Source organism: Pteropus alecto, unplaced genomic scaffold, assembly GCF_000325575.1.
Source record: "Pteropus alecto unplaced genomic scaffold, ASM32557v1 scaffold288, whole genome shotgun sequence".
Taxonomy (NCBI): domain Eukaryota; kingdom Metazoa; phylum Chordata; class Mammalia; order Chiroptera; family Pteropodidae; genus Pteropus; species Pteropus alecto.
The window spans coordinates 951866-967878 of record NW_006442124.1 but is presented as its reverse complement, the minus strand read 5'-3'; the positions used below and the strand labels follow the sequence as shown (position 1 = coordinate 967878).

General features: G+C 38.3%; 1 protein-coding gene across 1 annotated transcript in view; it reads right to left on the bottom strand.

Moving 5' to 3' along the window:
• Window positions 1-14331, bottom strand: part of IL18R1 (interleukin 18 receptor 1) — a 27565-nt gene extending 13234 nt beyond the window's left edge. Inside the window, exons 1-5 of the mRNA XM_025039104.1 lie at window positions 14266-14331; window positions 11310-11553; window positions 7565-7730; window positions 5574-5724; window positions 2436-2499 (exon numbers count right to left, since the gene is read on the bottom strand). Coding sequence (XP_024894872.1) covers window positions 2436-2499; window positions 5574-5724; window positions 7565-7730; window positions 11310-11553; window positions 14266-14323 — 683 coding nt within the window. The 5' untranslated portion in view covers window positions 14324-14331. The remainder of the gene's footprint in view (window positions 1-2435; window positions 2500-5573; window positions 5725-7564; window positions 7731-11309; window positions 11554-14265) is intronic.
• Window positions 14332-16013: the final 1682 nt, after the last annotated feature.

Below are 16013 nucleotides of genomic sequence, written 5' to 3'. Positions count from 1 at the left end.
AAGTCGGGTTTCCCAAAGTTTTGAAAGCAGCCAGAAGAAAAAGACACACCGAAGTAGCAACAATGACTGAAGGCTACTTTTCCAACAGTAACTATGGAAACCAGCAAACAAGAGAAAGGCATCTTTAAAGTGCAGGGAGGAAAAAAAAAAAGTCATCTTGAATTATTGAAACTACTGAATAAAAATGTTCTTAAAAACTGAAGGCAAATAAAGATATTTCCAGGTAAATAATACTTGAAAGAATTTATTGCCAGTATAACTGAACTTCAAGAAATACCAAAGGACAATTTTCAGATTCATCCCAGATGAAAGCAAGGAAATACATGAACAAATAAGTAGCATAAGAAAGGAGAAATATTTGGGTAAATATAAAAAATTTTTGGTGGTGTAAAATGGTAATAATGCCAATCTCTTGTAAATGTTAGAACACATTCAGGAGGGAAATATATAAAATAGTAGCACGACATGAGGTAAAAGGATAAATGAAACTGTTACAAGGTCCTCACATGTTTGTGAGGTTGTAAATGTACTAATATGTACATTTGCCTTATTGTATTAAAACAAGAAGACATATGGCAATCTCTAGGAGAACTGTTAATGAAGGATACAGAAAGGAACAGCTAAATGGAAAACAAGTCAGATTAGATAAAATTTAAAAAATACTTTGTGAATTCTAAAGGAAAGGAGAAATAATAAGAACAAATGAGATAACTGGAAAACAGGTGGCAAGACAAGAGGCTTTGAACCAGCTCTATCAGTAATTCATCAAATGCCAGTGGACTAACCAGTATACAGATTGGATTTCAAAAAAGATCCAAAGAGATGCAGTTTATGACAGAGACATTTTATGTAACAAGACAAAGAATGTAAAAAGGTAAAACACCATTAAAAAACCATTAAAAGTCAAAGAATGTAAAAAGGTAAAACACGCCATTCTAAGCAGTTGGTGTGCCTATCTAATATCAGAGAGAGCAAGCATTGAGCGAAGAAGTATAACGACAGATAAAGAGGGGAATTTCATGGTGACAAAGCATCAGTAGGTTCAACAGGCACCAAGTTCTGTGTGCCCATAGATAACCTCAACTTAGGAAAAGAAAAAATGGACAGAACTAAGACATACAGACAAATTGATTATCATGATTGGAGATATTAACAACTGTCTCGGCAATAGAGAGAGAAGACACACAAAAGATTAGTAAGGATACGGATGATCTGAGCGATACCATTAACCAACTTCACCTAATTGACATTTATAGAGTAATAGAACCAAAACCTGCAGCATGCACATATGTTTCAAATGCATTTGGAACATTCATCAGCATACACCATATTCTGGCCCTTATGCAAGTTACTACAAATTTCAAAACATTGAAATACTATAGCGTATAATATTGGACCCAAATGGAACTGACCTGGACATTGATAACAGAAAAGTGACTGAAAAATCCTCCAAATATTTGGACATTTTGAGAAACACAAATAATCCATAAATGAAAGAAGAAATCACAAGAGAAATTCTTTAAAATGTTTTGAACTGAATAGTAATGAAAATATGTCATACTAATACTTGTGGGAAATGGTTAGGTGGTGATTAAAATAAAAGGAAATTCAGAGCTTAAAATGCACATACTTGCAAGAAAGGATAATTGAAATTAATTCTCTAACTCTCCATGTTGACAAATGGAAAATGAGGCACAAATTAAGCCCAAAATGTTACTGGCAAAGTATCCAAACTACATTGGGCCATGTATGTCATAGAAACAACTGGGACTGGCTGTGGTCAAAAGGTGTGGGCTTTGGGAACAATCAACAGACGCTTGAATCCCACGTCTGCCACTATCCAGTGCTTTAACCTTAGAAAAGTTACTTAACATTTCTGAGCTTCAGTCATTTAATTCATAAAATGGGAATAATACTCATGAGAGTTTAATTCAGTAACATTTCAATCACCTCACAAAACCTGGCTTAGTACATGTGAATTTCCTCTTTTCCTTCCTTTTCTTTTTGCAAGATATTTATTAATTGGACATATTGATTCATCAAGACCTATCTAGACAATTCTTACAGTCAATTCAGTCCATTGATTCAAAGTAAAACCATGAATCAAATATTAAACCACACAACAAATTTTAATAATTTATTCAGAGTATTCTCACTGAGTTTCCAAATTTAAAAATGACCACAAACAGGGAGACTAGAACCCTAATCTACAAATTACAGGCAGTTCCATAATTTTTGGACCACACTTCATTTTGATCTGTCTACAAATAGCAACTTTCAAACAATGACAGGCTTGCTCTGCTTTTGTAATGTTTTTCACTAAATATTGAGTATGTTATACATACAGTATTGATCAACAATGAATCATATTTAGGTTTGAAAGGGTCCATTATGCACACATTCATAAATGCAGAATATATGTATGTCAAAACATACCTAATTCCACTCTAATGTGGTTAAGCTGTGGTCCAAGAAGAACTGGAATTATATAACTGTGATCTAAAAGTGAAAATAAAAGAAAAGAAAAATGTGTTAGAGCTTCTCTAAGACAACTTTTTTGTAATATGCTTATTCTATGTAACAAAGATTCTATTAGTCATCTCTCCACATTCACTTTAGTTGTATTTTCAGTAAATAATGGTTGCAGCTAATATTGTTTATTGTTCACTTTCCATCAACTTTAAAGCTCACATAGCTGGGGAAAGCACACTGAATTTGATTTTCCCTCAATTCATATCTGTAGTTTCGCTCACTGAAACTAAAAGCCAGAGGAAGACGCTCATCCAGGGAGACAACCACACTTGCAGGACTTAGAAGATGCAAGGTCCCTGGTAGGTGCCTTCCTGCTCTTCCTTTATTCCTTCTCTCTGCCCTCCTCAATTCTTCAGAGTGCAAGGTCGAAGACTCAGGTTGGGCAGGCAAGCACTTAGTCTCAGGTGCCCACCCTCCCAATGCAGGACACTGAGAAAAGTATGCCCTGGATGCCTCACTTGCCTCGCTTGCCTCACCCTCGTTCTGGCCCTGCTGGGGTGTCCACACTTGCAGGCTCAGTTCCACTTCTGTTCCTCAGTGACTTCTGACCCCCAACTGGAGCCGTATAAATATTATCCACCTCTGCCCCCATCTGGTAATGCTTAGGAAGTAAATAACCCCCCAGCAGCCTTCCACTGAATGCTATGATTCAACCTCAGGAGGCTAATAACTGCAGAACACTGATAGGAACAGTTGCCACACAGTCAAGTTTTTGTTGCTCCTATTATCCGCACTGGCAACTTTCTTCATGACCTGGACCCTCCCTGCTAGTCCATCCGGTGTTTTGGGGCATTTACAAGTAATGTCCAGAGCAGCCCTCGTGGGGCTTCCCGGCACTCAGCAAACAGAAAGCCTGAGCACGAGGACCAAGGGGGACTCAGGAGCTTTCCCGCAGCACCCACACCAAAGCTCTCTCAGAAGGCGAGGTGCTGCAGCATGAAGAGCAGAGAAGGGAGTGGAGGATTGTGTGGGCAAGAACTGGAGAATGAAACTAGGACAGTGAAACCCCAGATTGAGTCAGGCTGAGTTCCTCTGAGATTCAGACTCTCTGAGCAAACCTGGAATTCACGTGGGCAGATACGAGGATTTGGAATGGCTCCAGGGTAAGAACTGACTCTCAGGTCTGAGAATGTGAAAGAATATAAGTGGATTCAAGCACAAAGGAGCAGGAGCTGGTTTTGTGTAGTGAGGATAATTACTACTGATTATCTTCTTCTGGAACCATCTACTATCATTGAGAACCCAGAGCAGTAAAACTGGTGTAAAGTGAACGGTATAGCGCTATTTAAGGTAACAGAAGGAAGAAAACTGCTCACTGTATGCCCCTGGAATGCCTAGACTCCTAGAAAGCTAATATCAGAATCGAAACAGCACAGAGATTGTCAGCAGTGGGAGGGGCGATCACCAGACTGGCCAGAGCACAAGATGAAGAAAATACAATGCCAGGTGGGAATCAAGAGGATTGTGACTTAAGGTTATGTGCTTACCACGTGGTAGCTGAGAGATCTACATCTGTGACCACAGGGGAAGTGTAATAAAGACACAGCACTGTCTTTAGCATAGGCCATGACACCTCCTGACTGTCATCTTCAACTCTAAGCTCTATGTTCTAGAAGAATGATGGCAAACTTCACCAAATCCAAAGGAAAATGGCCAGGGTGGCCATTTGCTGCTAAAGCAAATGAGCCCTAGTAACTGTGAGCCCACGATGTTGTTGGATGAGTCATCGCAGGGGTTTTAGTTTCCCGGATGACAGAAAAGAACGCAGAGGGTAGATTAGCCATTATCTTCAAACACTCGATGCAGCCGTTGTTTTAAAAAGGGACCAGACTTACAATCTGCAGAGCTACTGAAGGCAAACAGAAACCGATGAGGGAACTACACAAAGGCATCTTGGACTCAATGGGAAAAATGACTCTTAACAGTCAAATATTATTGGTAATTTCCATGGTAGTTCCCAAGAAGGGACCATATGAACTGTTACTGGCTGCGCCATATGGTTAGCCTCACTGGGTGAGGTTTGATCAAATTACCCCTAATGTCTCCATCACTCTAAAATTCAGGCTCCAGTTTTTCATTATATATAGTCTGGGCTCATGATAAAACAGACTAATAATCATCACCCCTCTCCATCACCACACATGTGCTCCCTACATCCTCTTATCAGAGCACCCGGTCCCCAGCATGTCCACCTGCTGACCATCACATTCAACCTGGAAGACCCAGCTCAAACAGAGCCTCCTGCATCTTCCTCTTCTGTACTCCGTCCACCCCCTTAACACCACACAGGTGACTCCAGTTTCCTACCCAGTTAACTCGAACAACACGGGTTTGGACTGTACAGGTTCACTTGTAAGAGGATTTTTTTTCAATAAATACTATAAATGTATTTCCTCTTCCTTATAATTTTCTTAATAATGTTTTCTTTTCACAAGTTTACTTTATTGAAGGAATACAATATATAATACATATCATATATAAAATATGTGTCAACTGACTACATTATCGGTAAGGTATCTGGTCAAAGTAGACTATTAATAGTTAAGTTTTGGAGGAGTCAAAAGTTATACGCAGATTTTTTTACTGCATGGAGGGCCCTGCATCATTCAAGGGTCAACTGTACTATGGCACCTTTATGTGGCTTGTCACCTCTCCTGACTATAGTCGAATTCTTTGAGAATAATAATAACTCACTTAATTTCATATTTTCCTACTCCCCTTCCCTCCCAATGCTCAGTAGTTTACTGAAACATGGAGACATCCTCAATAAATTTTATTGAACGAAAGCATATGCTTAACAACAAAAGACCCCACAATTTATTCAAATGTCAAGTATGTGAGCTGACTCATGGGAGGTTCGTTCACCTTTATGAACTTTCAATCACTACTCCAAAAAAAAGCTTTCGATGTGGTGGATGATGCCAAAATGGTTTTGAACTAGTGATGTGGTCACAACTCCAACCAAGTTGCTTTAGAAGAAAGAAAATGTTCTGCTTTATTAAGATGCATTTGTTTCTTCCCAATTCTAAAATTTCACTTACCTCCAACTATTGTTACATTGACAGTTTTGGTGACGTTAAAGTGTTTTCCGTTGTGATAAAGGGAAAACATGCAGGTGTAATATCCCTGATCTTGAAACTCTGCATTCTTCTGTAAAAATGACTTTTTATTGTTCTCTATCTCTTCACAGTTCTGTTTTGAAAAAAGCAAGTTAAAACATTTTAACTAAAACCAGTATCATATTAAGTAATTTAAATTTTTAAACTTAAAAGATCTTTAGAGAAAAAGAGAAAACAAATGAAAACTAGCAATTTCTGAGTAAATGCCCAGTGATTCGGCACTGCCTCTACTGGAACAATTGTTTACTGATTTAGTTTCCTTGCTCTTCTCCCCTCAGGTACGCCCTGATCTGTAAACAGGTTGAGAATACTTAACTCTGCAGTCAACTGTCTAGCTAAAAACATCCTCAGTACATCTATTTTCTAAATTTAACTATCTGCATGTTGGAATTTCTTAAAACCCAATACACTGAAACCTCAAATTTGTATGTGCCGTAAAACGTTTGCACATTTAACAGGAAGTGGAGTCAAGTGAACTCAGGGTTGACTCAGATGTTTTGAAAACATTTTGCATAAGAGCTCTCCTTGTAAAATCACAAGTAAACAGTGTTCAAGCAAAAGGGACAAACAAAAGTTTCTAGGAAATCATCAGAGCTTCAACTTGTCCAAGATCTGTTCAAGTCACCTTCTCTCATAGCTCTTCAGCATTGTCCATGAGCCACATTTTTTAGGTTTGTTCTTCTACAGAAATAATATAATTTCCATTGTGTGTGTGCATGTATATTATGTATGCATGTGTGTACATTATATATGCATACATATAAGTGTAAATATGCATGTGTATATATAATACACATGTGAGTCTATATATAAATCTGTAGATATAATCTCTACAGTATTGCCTAAAAAAGCTCTTATAGCTCAACAAGTAAAAGGTACACCAACTGAAGAAAAAAGACATACAATCCACAAAAAAAGTAACACTAAATGCAAACTATAGATATATATAATGGTTACTTTATTAGCAAGTAAGGACATGCAGCGGGGAAAACCCTACTAAGGGTTGCAGAAATTTTGCATGTCAGATTTTTGAACATCTGGAGTATTCTTTCCCAGTGTGGTGGCCGTGTGAGGAAAGAAGGTTTTAAAATGGCCTAGCTTCCCAGAGAGGAGTTTGATAACGTGGATCAAAAGTTGTGCTGATAGCTTCTGGTCCAATAATTCTACTCTCAGGGATTTGATTAGAGGATAAGTCCTCATATATACACCGCAGGACTTATGGGAATAATATTTATTCTGGCATTGTAAATAGCAGTGAAAAGTAGAAACTAACAAATGTCTAGTATCAGAAGGTTAGTCGGATACAAGTATATGTACACAGTGGAACCCACATTTGGAAGAATGTTTAAAGACGTAGGGGGATAATCCCAATATAATTTTTAGTGAGTAAAGTGGAAAAACACAAGCCATTAAAAAATACTTTTTAAAAGTAGATGTTTACACAGGAAAAAAAAAAAAACAAAGTCTCTGACTGGGGGGCTTATAAGTGATTTCTGCTATGTTTATTATTCATTTTCCCATATTTCAATTTTCTAAAAGAAAACTCCTATGTTCAGGAAAAGATATAGATGATAAATTTTATATTTTAAGCATATGTGGCAGAAGAAAATAATCCTTAAACTAGTATTCCTCAAAATTTATTTATTGAAAAAGAAGAAAAATGAAAGGCAAGGGAGAGGAAGCCATTATCATATATTGAACATGAATATTGGACAGGACCCGTGCTTCAAGCCTTATGTGTGGGAGCTCATTACAGCAAACCTGGAGGGCATGAGCTCAGAGAGGCCAATTGGGACTCTGGGGTAGGGGATGTCACACAGCTTGTATGCTACCAGAACAAAATGCTCCACAGCCACCAGACCCTCATCTTGGAATTTTGTCTTTTCTACCACATCTTAAGTTAAAAGTGTTACCTTATACAATGATGTTCCATTGGTCAGTTTTTCATAGTAACTATTGTTACAGGTTATCTGCAAAGTTTTTTTAACTTCCACAATTTTACTAAATAATTGTTCTTCAGCAAAACAACTGTGTTTAGTTTTTCTGATGACATTTAATGTCCAATTATAAGTATCATTTCTATAAAATAAACATTTAAAGATATTTTATAATTAGTACAGAAACTTTGCAAATATCATCTTTAAGTAATCAATCCAATGAATTTTTTTTTCCTTATTTTTGTATAAAGAAACTCATACATTGATGCCCGAACGTTTTTCTGCCTCTTTTTGGTTCAGCATAGCAAGAAATACAGCTACCATGGGATGGGGTAGAAGGCAGTGAAAGAGAAAAACCTGAGCAGTACCTCCCACCCCACCCCCATCCCATAATACCTGCTAAAGATCACATATTATAGATTTCAAGACAGAAATGTGTAGAACTTCAATGATATTCAGAGATTTTTAACCCAGGATAGGAGACTGGCAGTGGTTTCGTGAGGTCTATCAACAAACCGCGGAACTTGTTTTCTGAATGTCTGTATTTCTCGGGGCAGTTCATTCCGATCCTCTTCTCTGACTGTGGAGTGAACCCAAGTCTAACTTGATTGCCCTCATCATAATCTATCAGCACTTTGGGTGCCTTACGGAGCAAAAGTTAGTTTGAATAGATAGTATTGTTGTTCCTTCAGATCAGAAATCAGAAATTCAGAAGAGAAAAAACATATAATGGTGACTTTAAAAAGTAGCTTTTAAAAAAGAAAATGTTGCAACCGGGATGTTATATTCATATACCAAATACAACAGACATGTGTCATTCAGTTGTCCTGTGTGTCTGACAAATTTGTACCCACCACATGCCCTTCTAATTCTCCTTTAAGTCGACACTAGAAGAGAAGAAGACTAGCATTCACTGAGTTCCAGGTACCGTACCATGTGTGTGTGCAGTGGAGAAACATAACGTATTTTTCCTTACGTTAGATGAGAAAGCTAAACTTCAGGCTAAGTTAAATAACTCATTCAAGTCACATCCTGGTGAGAGATAGGGCCAGGATGCATAACCACATCTGTTTGGCCCTAATGGCCAGGAGTGCTCTGCAAATACTGTGTTATCACAATCGATGTGAATCTGGCCCTTCTCCTTGGGTATGAATCTATACAAGATTGGCTGGGGCGGGGCAAGGGAGAGCAAGTGATGACAAGCTGTCCTAAAGGTTAAAGGCAGTGCATCAGAGGCTATGAGACATCATAGAGCTTCCTGGTTTTCGGAAAGGATTCAGAATCCCCTTGGTAGCATCCTCTGCTCAAGCATTTCTGTTAATGTTTCCCTGACTTCAGTCTTGCTGTATTGGACAGAGATATATTTCTGGATCTCTCTGTCGAGTTGTTTACAAGGAAGAAGCTACATACGTATTCCCATCTCATCAGGCCCTACTGTTCTCTGCTTCTGCAACCCTCAGTTCCTAACACTCAGCAAATCCTGAAGTGCGGAATGCCTCCAGGCCCAAGGCAACACACTGTATGCTAGGAGGAGCTCAAAGGCTGGTGTGAAGCTGAGCCCCAAGGACCCAAAACTGTGACCATTGCTGCCCTCTTCAAGGCCAGCCCATCCAGGTTGCAAGAGCCACTCAAGCCATATGCAGAAGGGATTTAAGAAGCTTTAGCCCACTCTTCTGGGACCCCTTACTAAGCCGACTTCACTGCCTGTCAGTCTAGAACTAATTAGAGGATTTCTGTATGTGTTTTGCTCTGTATCTTCATTTTTTCACCTCCATCATCAAAAACTCTCTCCTGCATCCCCTCCTCTATTGGTGGATTTCTTCCTTAAAATTTGATTTGACAACGTGATTTTCAATGCAGGATTAAAGTATTAGTCTCCAGAGGTATTTGATTATTAGCAATAGACTCCTGACAAATTAAAAGATTACTACAGTTCTAAAGGGACTATTTCAGGAGTAGAGTCTGGTCACTGACAAATCCCACATGAAACCAAAGCCTCACTCACCTAAATTGGTGGATACATGTGTATATGTGCACATGCGCACACACGCACACGCACACACGGCTCTGTGGCAAACAGGATCCCGTTCACAAATTGCACTATATTTGAAGAGGTCTCTATCTCCAAGGCTCCCAGGTGTCCAAAACAACCTGTCCTCATGTAAGTTACCATTTATTTTCAAAACCATTGTCCAGGCTGCTCCTCCCACCATCAGTTCAGCCCTCATTACTCATCAGCTTCCAACGCTCTGCAGAGTTCCCTACCACAGCCACCGTGAGCCACCTTGTTCTCCCCGTCCTCTCCTAGCCTCTTCCTTGTCCCTCCCCATGCCTCTCTGACATCCTACCTCTGTCTGATGATTCCACTTTTCTCCTAACCCAGGCTGTGTTCTCCATCGTCTCTATTAGAGATGGTTATTACCTCTGTCTCTATCTATTTCAAGTGACATCGGTAGATGACTGAATCTTCCCCTCATTTCGCTCCTTCAGTCCCGTCTAGAATACTTTGTTTATTTAAATCATGCCTTTATTCAATCATGATTAAGGAGATGTTCTTTCTTCTCTGCCCCACATGTGAGAATTCATTCTACCTCACCGTGAAAAGACTCAGTTGTGACCCATTTCTGGAATTATTTCCTAAAAGGTCACATAAATTCATTGGTTACAAAAAAAAGAGTTCTTGAATTTTTTTCTGACTCCTGGGAACTTTTATGTATAAAAACAAACCAAAATGACCTCATTTTGTGCAAAACCACTGTGTTATCTCACTCTGCTCTCAACAGCACTGCTGATAATGATCAGGACTTGCTCCAGAGGGGCTCAGGAAAGCAATCTACTGCCTTTGGCACCATCACCACTCATCTGGCCCTGAACACTTTCTACAGGTCGGTCTCAAACCTCTATAAAAATGCATGCATACATACATACACACATATACACATATACATACGCACACACACACGCGCGCGTAAGTACATCCACATCACAAACGTGCCAGATAAACAGTGTCATCAGTGTTCTCACCAACAGTCCGTCACATAGAAAATATCTCTTCCCAGTTATTCCTTCTCCATCTCATCAAATGAAGTATAAAAAGAACTTAGTTCAGTAATAATCATTGCTTCATTCAGTTAGTTGTTCTCATTTCATAGAACTTATGATTCTGGTTCTGAGCACATCCTGGCAGGCTCGGGTTATGTCGTGAGAAGGCTGTGCAAAGTCCCTCTGTGCTTCCCTCTCTCACTGTCCCTGGTTATAGGTTTGTGATTGGTTGCCACACACACATATCCTTCACTAGCACGGCCACCTGGCTCTCAGCAAAACCCTGAAAACTGAACTAGGATGTGTCTACACCAATCACAACCCTACTCCCCAAGCTGATGATATCACCCAGACAACAGGAACAGCTGAACTTTAGAATGAATTTCATTCAGTCTTCACTTATCTTTAGCAAGGATCCTCTAAAGGAAATTTGGTACCTTCCCCAAACAGGGTACCAGAACTTAACCTACTTCATTTCATAAGGTCACTAGGAACATAAACATGGGGCAGTGTTTCATTTAATTTTTCAATAACGAAGTACTTATTTCATGTTGCAAGAAGAGCAGGAAAGAGAAAGTGCATGGGTTATCTGACTTTTCAGATTACTGTATATTTGATTTACTGAACAAAGTCCAGGAGGGCCATGAAATATACTAACACAAAGAGAAGGTATACTCACCCCATTTGGAAAAAGTAAAATCCACTGTCATCCAACTCAACTGGCCAAAACTCCAAAACATAATCATGCAAAGTAATTCTAGATGAACTGTTAGAGTTTAGCTCAACACGTCCCTGTGATCCACTGCTTTTGTACCATTTTATGGTGGTTGGTTCATTCTCATGTTCAGATGATGAGGAGCAATATTTCAGATAGAAAGGTTCCCCTTCAACTGCACTAATACGTTTACGTAGGGTGCAGGTTTCTTCAAAAGATTAGCAAAGTAAAAGAAAAAAATCAAAAACAGAACAACAAAGGTAATTTTCCAACAGTAAGACACTTTCGGAACATAAATGAAGATAAAATTTCCAACAGCTTTCCCCAAACAGGAAGGTACAAGAACTTAACCTGCCATATCAGAGTTTTTCATTTGCATCATCAGAAGTCTCAACCAGTCTGCTTAGTCATCCATTCCCCAGGCAGGTGTGGGAGTAGTTAAAGCTGCTCCTCTGTAGCTCAGAGTGCATGTAAATCCGTTGTCTCTCTAGTTTATCATGTGGACTATCAAGAATTGATTAATATATCACTCCAAATCTAGATATCTGGCACTGCCCCTCTTTGAACCCTCACGCTGTTCCTCTCTCTTTTTCTCCCTTTTGTCAACTAACCTAGAGACTCTGGATTTGAAAATTTATCTGATCCTTTCAGTTACACAAGGTTGTCCTCTTCTTTTGCCCTTCTGAGATTTCAAAGTTAGCATAAATGAATGGACCTTTCCCATATCCTGTCCTTGGGTGGCTCCTTTAACCTCATTTAGAGAATGAGAATCTTTAAATTAAGCAGAGCATTTCTCTTAGGTTGTGCAGAAAATGCCTTTTCCATAATTACAGTTTATTGTGCTGGCTTCAGCAGCACATATACTATAGTTGGGGTTTATTTTTCAAAGCAACAGCTTGGTTTTAATTCATTGTTGCCAATCACAGTGTAAAGAGGAAGTGATAGAAGCATTCTTTAAAAACATGGAAGTCAGAGCCGCCTCAAGAGCCTTGACCTTGTGTGTGGTGCTTGTCACAGAATCTCTATTTTACATTTCAATACTTCAACACAGAAGGTATGATACACATGTAAATGTGGGTGTTAGTTTTCATTGACACCCAAAAGGATGGCAAGCTATGAACAGTTTAATTTATTTCTCTGATTTAGAGATACATATATATGTATAAAAAGTGCACAAATCAGAATATGTGCTGTTTTTTCTGGATTCTTTTGTTTACCATTATGTCTAGAACAGGCATCCATGTGGCTGCACGTAGCAGTGCTTTGTTCTTTTTTTTCTTTTTTTTTAATAGTTATAGAGTATTCAGTTGTGTTGGCAGTTGAAATTTATTTATCCATTCTATTGGTATTGAACATTTGGGTTATCTCCAAGTTTTGGCCAATCTTTAAAAAGCTCCTATAAACACCTGTGCTTTTGATAGACATACATAGACACGCATTCCTATTTGAAGTAAGTTACCATCTGAAGAAACCTAACCTGGAACACATACTCTCCAGGGGTGGATGGTTGTCAATTGGAACTTCACACTCTTCTGGCAGCTGATGGCTTCAGATATCAACCCTTATGTTTAACATTACAGCCTTTGTTAATTAAAAATATTTTTTGATTGGAGAAATAAGTGGAGTTCAAGGCACCTGGAACCCCCAGAAGATGCACTTCCATTCTTACACAAATTGTTTTTTGAGTTTCAACAATAATGGGATGTCATCATCTAACTTTAATTGGGTTAAGTAAATACTACACATAGAATATTGTCACATCTGCCTAGAGTGAACCTTTCATGAAAGGTTCTCTTCAAATGCCTAAAGGACAGAGAGCTGGGACCTTGGCAACCTAACAAAACAGGTTTATGACTGTTTTTGAGCCTGAAACTTGTTTTCAATGCAACCTGGGAGCAAGGTTATCGGTGTTTGTCTACAGAGTCGGGGACCCATGATGCAATGTCCTGCACCTTGTTTTATCGCTTAGCAGTTTCTGACAAATTACTCCATATCAAGAACAGATGTACCTCTTTCTTTAACATCTGATAGTATTGCATTGTATGGATCTCAACCATGCATAGATCCACTTACGTAAATATATCCCCAATTGGACAGTATTTGAAAATATCAGTAACTTAACTCTGCTATCTCTTCAGCAGCCATTCTCAAAGTAGGGGATATGGGTTCATGTGTTTCCTTCTCTTAAAGAGATCAGGGCAAGTCGTATTTGGGCCCCCACTTTCTCTTCCAAAGCCTGAGGAAAATCTTGCTAATTCCTCACGACACATTTCTCCAAAGAATCTTGTTGAGGCCTCATAATTTTTCTCAGTAAAAGTTGTCAAGTGGTCACTGCCAATAAATTAAAATCAGTAATCGACACCTGATATAAAGCCTCCTTATCTTCCCTAGTCTAAGAAGTGTCTTTCATTTGTAGTCTCTATAACTTCAATATTTTCTTTAAGATCTGTAAGGTATTCCCATTCACTTTCTTCATTCCCTAAATAATAAGATGGATCTTTGCCTTCATTTTGGGAAGGCAATAATGTGCGACAAACTGTCTAAAAATCAATGAATGACGAAGACAGCTGTGATCTATTTGGCTTCAAACAACATAAAGCAGATGTTCTTCTCAGACAAATATAATTTATTTATGGACACAAGTTTTTTACATCCTGGTCTCTCCACATAAACTCAGAGGACCAAATCTTTCCCTTTTTAGTAATCTCATATAATTATTTACTTGCTTCCATTCCTTTGAATTTTTATTCTTTATGCCAGAGATGCCAAAGATTTGGCAACTTTTTAAAGTAAAATTTTAAATCACTAATTTTAATAAATTCAGCATCTTCAGTAGCCACCTCCACATAAAAAAGCAAAACCCTGATATTCCCTCTAGACTGCCAATGATGTATGTTTGTCAATAACTATTATGACTTACCTGAAGTGCTTATAAACATAAGTACCAAAAGTGTCAAGAGTAGTTGTCTACAATGCATGTTTTGGATTCTGCTTCAAGAAGTTTTCTGGAGAAACAGAAAAAGACAGGTTCAGGTAATATTCTCAAACAAAAGCCTACCTGTCATATAAAAGAGGTTTTAAAAAAATATTTCGGTATACAGGCTTTTAAAAAGAGGGTCCAGGAAATTTTCATATCCCCTAATCTAGTCATCAAATCTTCTCAGAACTTTCAGCCACATAAAGTAATAAAATTTCCAGGCAATGAGTTTTGGCATCTAAAAGAAATATCTAATAATGCAATTTTCTATACAAGAGAACCTGATGTATTTTAGGCCTGGTCTACTAAATGTTGTCTCCAAAGTCAAAGTTGAGGATAGTAAATCTTCTATAAAATCTACTATTCTATGCATAGACAATCTGTGATATACTGAGATATGTATGGCAGTTCTTCCTGTGAAGGAATCTGTGTGTGTGCGTGCATGTGTGCATGCGTGTGGAAGGGGGGGTGTATACCAGCTGCTTTTTTCCCTCACCACACCAAAATGCTCATTTCAATTTGTAATTAGATCTTTATTTGTGGGTTGAATTTTTAAGCATCCAACTTTCTTCTTTGGAACAAAAGTTAGGCACGAAGTCTACTTTGTTTACCACAGCATCACTGGGGTCCAGCACGATGCTTAGCACATAGTAAGTGCCCATTACTACCTGTTAATGGATAATAGATGTGTGGATGTGTGCGCATGTTTCTGCACTCACATTCCTATTAGTATTCATTTTAAGGAAATGGAGAGATACAGCGGGAATCGCATATACTCCAGACACCTACCCGACATTGATTCAGTGAACTCAAATCTGTGTTGAATTTTGATCTCACTCTAATCCAACTTTGTCCTAATTACAAATTTACAGGGCAGAGGGGAAAGGGTGCTTTGGGGCTCATATACCAAGTCTGAATATTTCATAAACAATCCCATGTTCCCTGTAGACCAGATACCTAGCTTTACCAGATGAAAGAAGCACAGCATTGTGGAAAGAGCTCAGTTTCCAGAGCATACATATCTGGATTGGCATTCCAGCTTGAGTCTTGACAAGCTATGCAACCTTGGGAAAGTTACTTAAAAGTCTCAGAGCCTGTTTGCTCATTGCCAAAATGGTAATGGTAAGAATGCCTGTCTCCCAAATTACTGAGTGATTAAATGAGCTAATGTTTATGAAGACTTCCTAGACTCATGGTGGCCTTTCAGTCCCAAATAATTCTCTCAACTACCAATCACTTCCCAGACTAAAAAAATAATAATAATAAGGACTGTTAATGCCCAAATTCTGGACAAAATTTAATGGCTAAGCTTCCAAACCATTTACATCAATCTTTATTAAAACCATCACCAAGCATTTGATGTAATTTCCAAGAGATAATAATCAACAAAGTAAAGACAAAAGGAATAAGTATGTATGGAAAGTACCAACTGTTCATAACCAAATTAGAATATCTCTATGGTTTGAAATCAACCCCCACAACACACACGCACCACACACACGCAGACACATATTTTATTAATAACTATTCTTTTATCTAGGGTAGAATGAAAAGTGTTATTTCCTCTGGTTAAGGCTGACACAACCTTATAAAAGAGCACTGCAGTTTTTTTGGTTTGGGTTTTTTGGTGTTTTTTTTTATTTTTTTTTTTTTTTTTTTTTTCTAGGCTTTGTAAGAAGTGGTTTTTATAG